This window comes from Bison bison, unplaced genomic scaffold, assembly GCF_000754665.1.
Source record: "Bison bison bison isolate TAMUID 2011002044 unplaced genomic scaffold, Bison_UMD1.0 scf7180017853322, whole genome shotgun sequence".
NCBI lineage: Eukaryota > Metazoa > Chordata > Mammalia > Artiodactyla > Bovidae > Bison > Bison bison.
The window spans coordinates 27,847-39,067 of record NW_011483895.1 but is presented as its reverse complement, the minus strand read 5'-3'; the positions used below and the strand labels follow the sequence as shown (position 1 = coordinate 39,067).

The window sequence follows — 11,221 nt, the reverse complement described above, 5'->3', positions numbered from 1 at the left end:
ACCTGGTGGAAGCTAAGGAAGTGAAGCACAGTGGGGACAGTGCTCTTTACTAACACTGTCATTGCTACTGCTGCTGCTAAGTCGCTTCAGTCATGTCCGACTCTGTGCGACCCCATAGATGGCAGCCCATCAAGCTCCCCCGTCCCTGGGATTCTCAAGGCAAGAACATTGGAGTGAGTTGCCATTTCCTTCTCCAATGCATAAAAGTGAAAAATGAAAGTGAAGTCACTCAGTCGTGTCCGACTCTTAGTAACCCCATGGACTGCAGCCCACCAGGCTTCTCTGTCCATGGGATTTTCCAGGCAAGAGTACTGGAGTGGGGTGTCATTGCCTTCTCCGAACACTGTCATTAGTCATCTCCAACACAACCCTACATTGTGCCCCCAACTGTAAGTTTCATGAAGTCAGATAAGGACTTTATTTTACTGAATAATGCCTAAGGTGTATAAAAGAGTGAAAAATACAGTTCTACAGATGTAAATGTGACTACAATTTAACTGAACTGAACATCTTGATGATAACGCATCTATCTCTTCTTCAAGTAAACACAATTGCTGTATCACATAATGAAATTCAGCAATTTTTATGGTATTATGAACAAAATGTGGTTCTTTTGAGAAGGACTGGCCAATAATTATTCCTATCTCCTCTTTTCTTTCTAAAATTTACAAGATTGGTATTTAATCTGTCTCCACTACCACATTTTAACCACAGTAACTCTTACTTTGGCCTAAGATTTTCTCAAAGGAGAAAAGGGAGGGCCAAAGGGAGAAATATTTCACTGGATTCCTCTCTAGGCATGACATTTAATGACTGAAGGTTAAATACAGAGCCTTAGTTCAGTTCAGTTCAGTTCAGTCACTCAGTCATGTCCGACTCTTTGTGACCCCATGGACTGCAGCAGGCCAGGCTTCCCTGTCCATCACCAACTCCCAAAGCTTGCTCAAACTCATGTCCATAATGTCGGTGATGCCATTCAACCATTTCATCCTCTGTTGTCTCCTTCTTCTCCCACCTTCAATCTTTCCCGGAACTAGGGTCTTTTCCAATGAGCTACATCAGGTGGCCAAAGTATCAGAGTTTCAGCTTCAGCATCAGTCCTTCCAATGGATATTCAGGACTGATTTCCTTTAGGGTAGACTGGTTGGATCTCCTTGTAGTCCAAGGGACTCTCAAGAGTCTTCTCCAACACCACAATTCAAAAGCATCAATTCTTGGGTGCTCAGCTTTCTTTATAGTCCACCTCTCACATCCATACATGACTACTGGAAAAACCATAACTTTGACTAGACAGATCTTTGTTGGTAAAGTAATGTCTCTGCTTTTTAATAAGCTATCTAGGTTGGTCATAGCTTTTCTTCCAAGGAGTAAGTGTCTTCATGTCATGGCTGGAGTCATCATCTGCAGTGATTTTGGAGCCCCCCTCCCCGCCCCGCCAAAAAAAAAGTCTCTCACTGTTTCATCATTTCCCCATCTATTTGCCATGAAGTGATGGGACTGGATGCCATGATCTTAGTTTGCTGAACGTTGAGTTTTAAGCCAATATTTTCATTCTCCTCTTTGCCTTTCATCAAGAGGCTCTTAAGCTCTTTTTTGCTTTCTGCCATTAGGGTGGTGTCATTTGTGTATCTGAGGTTGTTGGTATTTCTCCAGGCAATCTTGATTCCAGCTTGTGCAGAGCCTTCTGGAGGCTTATAAATCTAATGCTTTATAAAACAAACAAATTATCAACCAAGGAAATTGGGTCAGTTCAGAGAGTCAAAGAAAGAGTATAAGGATGGATATTGGATCTGTAGAAGAACTGGGAAGAGAATTGGACAGAGAAAATACATTTGGATAAGGGAGCTCATTTCTTTTCAACATTGAAAACAGTACCCCTCTGCTGTATTTGTCATATAACCACTGTGACTTCACTCTCTCAAATCCCCTCCAACTTTGGTTGTATAATATACCTAAAAATACATCTGAATATCTCTGCATTAACCACCATACTCCATATCATCATTGTCGTCTTCCTTAAGTATGAGGGGATGCACTGTTATAACCACTTTGAACACAATGTGACAGTTTGTATTACAATATACCGTACAATCCAGCAATTCAACTATAGATAAGACTACGTATTTCAATGACTAAAGGTATTTATTCTAACAAAATGACACCTTTAACCCATAGATCAACATTATAAACCTTGAACAAATGTGTTTTTTTTAAACTATGAAAGCACTGCTGCTGCTGTTGCTGTTAAGTCGCTTCAGTTGTGTCCAATTCTGTGTGACCCCATAGACAGCAGCCCACCAGGCTCTGCCGTCCCTGGGATTCTCCAGGCAAGAACACTGGAGTGGGTTGCCATTTCCTTCTCCAATGCATGAAAGTGAAAAGTGAAAGTGAAGTCGCTCAGTCGTGTCTGACTTTTAGCGACCCCATGGACTGCAGCCGACCAGGCTCCTCCATCCATGGGATTTTCCAGTCAAGAGTACTGGAATGGGGTGCCATTGTGACAAAAGAGAAAGGTAAGTACAGTGTACTTAGAGAAACGTTACACTTACTTAGAAAAAGAGAACATTATTGAGGGAGTTTCTTTGTTTTATGACTTTTAGCTTTACAGAGATCTCTATTGATAGGAGATGGGTCAGTTAAAACTCAGTAAAAAACATACAGACTTACTGGTTTGAAAAACAAAAGGAATATTTTGGAGCTGTCAGATTATCTAGAACGTGGTAAGAAAATACATGTAAAAGACAGATCAAGAAGAAGAATACAAATTTGTGCATATAAACTCAGTGAATATCTGAACTGTACATATTTGAGACAGGTATCAAGCAGCCTGTGTAAGGCTAACAAAACTGAACAAAGATATTAGGTGCTTCAAAATGCAGGGGTGAATTGAGAACCTGAGTTCCATGAGTTAACTATCTGAATAAAAATCAATCAAATTCTTCAGAGATATAAACAGAATCCAGAATCTCAACATCTTATTCAAAACATGGTTGAGGGAATTTTAGATACAATTTAAGAGTACTCAACATAAAATGAAACTAGAAATGTGGTGCATATTCCAGAGAAAAATAATCTGTGGGGATCAGCTCCAAAATAATCCAGATATTGAATGTAATAGACAAGGAATTCACAGCAGCCATTATATCAAGTATGGAACATATAAAAGAAAATAACTTTATATTTAACATGCACCAGATGAAGACAAATAGAAATAGATTTTTATTGCCAAATTAAAACTAAAAATGATAATCAATCAAAAAACAGATGAAGTTTTGGCTTAAGAGAATCACAAAATTAAGACTAGTTGTATTTTAAAGTATGGATACATACTAAATACCATGTTAAAAAATTCAAGGTATCAACATAGGCTTTAAGTAGAGAAAAAATACTAAGATATTGCAGTTGTAAAACTGCAAGTGTAGTTGAATTAAATAAGAAACAAGAGGGTAAAAATCACATGCTCATTTCAATGTAGGCAGAAATGCATTACACCAAATCTACTATCCAGTCATGGTAGTATTAAATTAGAGATACCAATCTGCTCAAGCTAAATAAGAAAAAGCACACAGTTAACATCATATTTAATGGTTAAATATTGAATACATTCTCTGTTTGACTGGGAACATATCAAGGAACATGTCAACATTCGTTCATCATTGAACTGTAGGTCCTAGCCCAAAAAGCAAGAAAAGCAAGTAAAAGTATATGAATGAATGAATGAATGAATGAACCCGTAAAAGGAAGCCAGTTTATTTCCAAGGTTCTTCTGATCTCCTTCTTAACAAATTTTCACTGTGAATACCCATCTCCCAAATTAATGTCCCAGTACACATCTAAAGTCTAAAAAATACAAGATGAAATAATTGCCACTTAGAAGCTGAGAGGTGAGAAGGAGAAACCCTAGAACTTATATTGAATCATGAGAGACCCCACGTTTGATGCCTAGTGAGTTTTTGTTTTGTTTTGTGTTTTCTTTCGGATCCAGAATTACTTCTCAGGGCATTTTCCGAGAAGAAACAGTGTAAATGGAAGCAACTTAGCGGCTTCATGTACATGTTAGGGGAGAGCTTCACAAGAAGAGACACTGTTGAAAACAGGATGTCCCCATTTGAAGGACTTTTGAAGGGTTACCTAACTCAGGTAGTTCACTCTATAACATATTTCACATCTTGAACTAGAAGCTTGGCAATTCCAGGATACAAATGTTGAGGAACTTAGAGTGCAAAAAGTGCGTGTAAATGAAGCAGCTCTGCCACATGCAGGTGGTTCAACTTAGCTTAAATTACAAATCCAATGAATATAATATTGTATTTAACTCTCAACCCTGCTTCCTGATTCATACATGACTAGACATTCAAACCAATTTTTCAAGTTTCTCAAACTATTATTTTACAAAGTAGTACCAAAAGCCCACTTCTCAACACTCTATTCCAACTGTCTATGAGCAAAGAGATCAAAGATCCTTCAACGGATCTGTTTGGTCTTAACACTGTAGATAATGGGGTTCATCACAGGAGGTGCTAGTACATAGACACTGGCCATACTGACATGTACAACTCGGGGAGCATGCTTGGCAAAGCGGTGAGTCATGGACACACCAACCATGGGTATGTAAAGGACCAAAACAGCCAAAATGTGGGACAGACAGTTACTGAGGGCCCGGAGCCTTTCCACCTGGGAGGCAATTCTGAGGACGTGTCCCAGGATGAGTGCATAGGACAGTGCAGTGAGCAAGGGGTCCAGTATGATAATAAGCAGAGCTAGAACAAATCCATACCCATTATTTGTAGTGGTGTCAGCACACACCAGGTGAATAATGTCTTGATGGAGGCAGTAGGAGTGGGAGAGATGAGGGGAGCCATAAAAGGGGAGCCTTTTCAACAGGAACAATGCAGGAAGAACAGCCAGAAGATAGTGGCAAATGATGGCTAGACCTATTCTGCAGATTGCCTTCTTGGTGAGGATGGAAAAAAAATGGAGGGGGTGGCAAATGGCCACGTGGTGGTCAAAAGACATGGCCGACAACACAGAAGATTCCATAAAGGAGAATCCATGGACGAAGAAGAACTGAATAAAGCAAGCCTCAAAGCTGATCTCTGAGGCATTGAACCAGAGGATCCTCATGAGTGTAGGCAAAGCAGTGAGGCTAAGTCCCAGGTCTGTTAGGGCCAACATGGAAAGAAACAAGTACATGGGCTCATGCAGAGAGGGCTCTGCCCTGATGACAGCCAGTAAGGTGGTGTTGCCTGCAATAGGGATAGTGTAGACAGCAGAATGGGATGGAAATCCAGGTATGGAAGATGGCCATGCCCATGAGGATGAAGTAGAAGGGGACTTGGGTGGAGTTAGTAACCAAAAGGTAATGGCACCCCATTCCAGTACTCTTGCCTGGAAAATCCCATGGACGGAGGAGCCTGGTGGGCTGCAGTCCATGGGGTCGCACAGAGTCAGGCATGACTGAGCGACTTCACTTTCACTTTTCACTTTCATGCATTGGAGAAGGAAATGCAACCCACCCCAGTGTTCTTGCCTGGAGAATCCCAGGGATGGCAGAGCCTGGTGGGCTGCTGGCTATGGGGTTGCACAGAGTCGGACACGACTGAAGTGACTTAGCAGTAGCAGTAGCAGTAATGAAAAGCATGACTGGAGGAGGCAGCCACAAGACCAGAGTTTGTTGCAAAATCTGTGAAAAGTGGAAAACATAAGAATAAAGTTCTACAACCATGTTAAATCATCATGTGATATATTTTCAAGAGAGATCTGGTTAAAGAGATAAACAGGAAATGAGCTCAAAATGCTTTATTATTTTTGCTTGTTTTAGCTCAAAGCTTGTCATTCACCTAGTTGAGAGCATAAATCAGTCATTTTTTTAACCTAAGGACGTTTTTATCTGTCCAGAAAGCAGTCATGCCCTTGTAGCAGGAAAGTATAGGAGTGTTTATCGCTGTTGGAGAGAATAGCTGTAGAGAAAAGATTACTATAGGATATTCTTTGATACAATAAAGTTTGGAGAAGAGAGAGCATAGACTGATAAAGTTAAAAAGCAATACAATATACTGTCACCTATAAATTGGCACTTGCGTTCTACCTCTACAAAGATCCAATTATGAGCCACTGCAGCTGCTGAACTTTAACACTCCCTAAAAGGAGTTCAGGGTGGAAATCAAGAATGAGACACTGTGCTCTGGGAAAAACTGGCAGAACATGTCTTCAGATAGTTACATGTTTTCAGGAGATTTCATGAGCCCAGTTCTTGCATCTTCTTGTATCTAGAAAAGCACTAAAATTCTTCATAATGACCTCTGCCCCTGGTGACTAGCGGCAATCTACAAAGAAATATGTGCCTGATTGCATGTATTCTTCCTTCACGAAAATCATATGTATACTGATCACATGTATACCAACATTTTTGGAACAGTTTTGTTAGAGCAAGTTTGTGTGCCTGATAGACTGAGGCCAAACACACAGAAACACTGAAGTTTGAAGCAGAGAAGTATTTATTGCAGGGCCGTGCAAAGAGACAAGAAGTTTATGTGCTGCACTCACTTTCCCTCCCCCACCCACCACCCTGAGCTCCCAGCACAGGGTGAAATTCAGCAAAGAATTTTTAAAACCCAGGGAAGGGAAGGGGGTTTCAGGGTATGTGATCAGCGAGTGTACAATTCTGAGTGGCTGAGGGTGAGGGAACAGGGTGATATTACAGAGTTAACATTATCAGTCAAATTATTGCATCAAATACTGCTATCTAGGTATATCTAAAGTAGAAGATATGGGAAAAGCCTGTCCTGGGAAGGCCCCTTAGGGTCCTGCTGGGCTACAATTCCCCTTATTTCTTTGACAATTCTCAATCTTGAGGAGAACAAGTTTTGAACAAGAAAAAGAATAAAGGTTCAGATAAGGAGGTTAATCATAGACTTGATAGAGGTACCTACAGTGTTCTGCTGGGTTACAATTCCAACAGACACTGCTGTGAGACCGACTAGGCATGTCTGAGTCTGACAGCTACTCCATTTTTATATCCAAATGCATTTCTCTCCTAAATTGCCAAAAAAGGCATCACCATTAGTGATTTTAATGCTTTTTAAGATATGAGAAGATGTGATGATTTAGGCTCATAAAAATCTTCTTAAAATTTCTGTTTGAGAGCCTGTTTTGCCAGTTTTACCCCTGAGTACAGTGTGCCCCATTCCTAATCTCCACCCTGAAACTCCTTTCAGGGGTGTTCAAGGTCAGAACTGCAGTGGCTCATGATTTAATCCTTGTAGAGGTAGAGAGCAAGTGTCAGTTTCCAGCTGGCAAGGCTTTTTCATATTTATAAGTTTGATCCTAGCTTTGGGGGTATTTCATGACCAATTCATCTCGTGATGATAGGAATGCTCATTCCCAAATCTGGTGGAGATTTCCCTGGTAGGCCACTCAATGTGCTGAGCTTCTCTGGTGGCTCAGATGGAAAAGAATCCGCCTGAAATGTGGAAGACCTGGATTTCATCCCTGGGTCTGGAAGATCCCCTGGAGAAGGGAATGGCAACCCACTCCAGTATTTGCCTGGGAAGGATTATCTCATGACTTAGGGGCCCTCTGAAGCATCCCAGAGCAAGCTGAAGTCAAAAGAAATTTAATTAGAATTTGATTGTGTGTGTGTATTAGTTGCTCAGTCCTGTAGGATTCTTTGCGACCTCATGGCCGGTAGCCCGCCAGGCTCCTCTGTCCATGGCAATCTCCTCCAGGCAAGAATACTGGAGTGGGTTGCCATGCCCTCCTCCAGGGGATCTTCCCGACCCAGTGACCAAACCCAGGTCTCTTACTTCTCCTGCATTGGCAAGCCAGTTCTTTACCACTAGTACCACCTGGGAAACCCAGAATTTGATAAGAAGCTCATCAAAAACTTCAAAATGTTTTAAGAACATTTGGTCTGGTGGAATCATAGGTCACTTAAAATATTTCAAAACAAAATCATATCATTGAAAGGCAAGGAAGTTCACATATATTATCAAAAGCAGCATTTGAAGTAAACTTGTTCTTTTGGCAGAAAGGAACCAAATCTAGTCCTGTACCAGTCTACTTTTAATAACAAAATCCATTTACCCAATTAAGTTTAAACTAAAATAAGCCTGGCCATGCATAAAACTTTTTTCTCAAAATATATAACCCACTTTCCTACTATATAGTGAAATGTTTTATTATGTCAAGTAACTTTAATTACATATTTAAATTAGAATCTCCAACTTTTAAACACCTTAATTTCTAAGGAAAACCAAGAGAGCAAGTAATTTTTACCAAAATCTGTAGAGATTATTTTATATAATTTTCAGAACATAATTATTCCTATAGTTTAACTCAAAAATTTCACCACACCAAGTTATTTTTCTCACCGACAGATCTGCAACAGATATCACAAGATTTCCTTTAACTTCTACTAAACCTAAGCTCAGTGAAAATGTTACTTTGTGAAAGCATGAAAGTTGATGACGCTAAAAACCTAATTAATTAATTAGACCAAATTCATTAGACCTAATTAATTAAATCAACAAACTAACCTTAATGCCAAGTATCAACAATATAGTATTTCCCCTTCCACATGAACTTGAAACGCATTTTGTCTAACTTTTTAAATATTTGAATTGTTAAGTGCTTAAAGTTCTAGATGTCCAATACTTTTGCCACGTGATGTGAAGAGACGACTAATTGGAAAAGACCCTGATGCTGGAAAAGATTGAAGGCAGGAGAAGGGGACAACAGAGGACGAGATGGTTGGATGACATCACCAACTCAAGGGACATGAGTTTGAGCAAACTCCAGGAGACGGTGAAGGACAAGGAAGCCTGCCATGCTTCAGTCCAGGGGGTCGCAGAGAGTCAGACACAACTGAGCGACTGAATAACAACAAAGTCCTATATGGCTCAGTGGTAAAGAATCTGCCTGCAACATAGGAGATGCAGGCTCTATCCCTGAGTCAGAATGCTCCCTAGGAGAAGGAAATGGCGACCCATTTCAGTCTTCTTGCCTGGGAAATTCCAAGGACAGAGGAGCCTGGTAGGCTATAGTCCACGGAGTCACAAGAGTCGGACACAACTTAGTGACTAAACAACAATATAAATTTGCTAGCCTACAAAGAATAGTTTGAATACATTAAATTTGCTTGCTTAGATAAATTATGGTTTTACTGATTTTCTTGATCATCTCTTATGAAACTTATGTAAAGTTTCGCTGAGGGAGCATTCCCAGTAGTTTTGAGGGTTTTTTAAATATTATTTTTGCATCCCTTTTTTCTTCAGTTCCTAGCAACACAGATAAGCTCCAGAGGGCCTAGGTAGATCATTTACATCTCAAAGGCACAGGAGGATAAAATGCACATTTTTTTCTACTTGTACAAAATCCAGCCATCTTGATGTATATTCAGGGAACTCTTTTTTCCAGTTTCCAAATATTCACCTCAGTTAAAAAAGAAAGAAAGAAAGAAAGAAAACCAAGTAACAGTAATAGACAATAATACATATCATCTGCTCACACTCTTAAGCCACTCTTAACAAAACCAGGAAGAGAGTCAGGGATTTGGACTCAGGTACTGAGACATCTATTCACACACATTACCACCCCCAACCCCCACACTCCCCACCCGCTGCAAGAGAAAAGCAATTGCAAAAGATCCATTCTGATACAATAGACAAGCCATTAGAGGCCTCTGCCCTGCAGATCTCAGGGAGCACTGAGGCATTTTTTTCATTTAGGGAGCACAGCTAAAGGATCTCTTAAATTTGCAAAACTACCCCAAGGGACTGTAAGATGAACGGAGCTCTGATCATCCACACTTAATTATTCATCGTCACCATTAGCAAATATCAAGCAAACAGCAATTCAGAATGATTGTTCAGGGTCAGAGTTGCCTAGCCCTAAAAAAGGAAAATTCCCAACAAATGCCCAGTCAGTCCAAAAAGGGGCAACCTCAACCAATGCCCTATCAGAGATGAAGCCGCAGAATGACCAAGGCTAGTTCAAAAGGGAAACCAAAGTTCCATTGATGTAGGAAATAGATGGGCTCAGGTTAGACATTTACAACTAGCTTCCTGTTGTATTTCCTGCGACAAGAGATAGGTGGGCTCCAGTTAAGGAATTTATAATTAGCCTCCTGTTTGCTCTCCAAAATGGAAATAACAACAGACGCGGAGTAAATAGCCAGTATTTGTCTCTTGTAAATACCGTAAAGTAATAGTAACGGCAAGGACAAAGAGGGGGCAAAACCCTATTTGAGGAAAGGTTTAAGGGATCTCCCTCCTCTTTCTCTTGGGATAAGGGAGACACTACACATGCACAGAAAGTCTCCTTGTGGGTCAAAAGTCAAGGGACTATTGTCAAGCCATAAAGAGTCTTATTCCTCCCAGAAGCCTTCACTTGATTTGTCTTGACTGAGGGGCATATGCGCACCCCAGGGGAGAGTCCCAGAGCAGGTTAGGTGTGAGAAAAAGAAACCAGATAATTGGCCTGAAGGAAGACAAAGACCCCGAAAAACTGACCTATATATTTATATATAGGTCAAGTAGGGAAAACCACTAGACCATTGAGGTATGACCTAAATCAAATCCCTTATGATTATACAGTGGAAGTGAGAAATAGATTTAAGGGCCTAGATCTGATAGATAGAGTGCCTGATGAACTATGGAATGAGGTTCGTGACATTGTACAGGAGACAGGAATCAAGACCATTCCCATAGAAAAGAAATGCAAAAAAGCAAAATGGCTGTCTGGGGAGGCCTTACAAATAGCTGTGAAAAGAAGAGAAGCGAAAAGCAAAGGAGAAAAGGAAAGATATAAACATCTGAATGCAGAGTTCCAAAGAATAGCAAGAAGAGATAAGAAAGCCTTCCTCAGTGATCAATGCAAAGAAATAGAAGAAAACAACAGAATCGGAAAGACTAGGGATCTCTTCAAGAAAATCAGAGATATCAAAGGAACATTTCATGCAAAGATGAGCTCGATAAAGGACAGAAATGGTATGGACCTAACAAAAGCAGAAGATATTAAGAAGAGATGGCAAGATTACACAGAAGAACTGTACAAAAAAGATCTTCATGACCCAGATAATCACGATGGTGTGATCACTGACCTAGAGCCAGACATCCTGAAATGTGAAGTCAAGTGGGCCTTAGAAAGCATCACTACGAACAAAGCTAGTGGAGGTGATGGAATTTCAGTTGAGCTATTCCAAATCCTGAAAGATGATGCT

General features: G+C 40.4%; 1 protein-coding gene across 1 annotated transcript; it reads right to left on the bottom strand.

Annotated features, from left to right (window-relative positions):
- Positions 1-4,464: 4,464 nt before the first annotated feature.
- On the bottom strand, positions 4,465-5,374 carry LOC104998924 (olfactory receptor 51Q1-like). The gene is given in 2 exon segments (XM_010854326.1): positions 4,465-5,266; positions 5,268-5,374. Coding segments are annotated over 2 exon segments (909 nt in total).
- Positions 5,375-11,221: the final 5,847 nt, after the last annotated feature.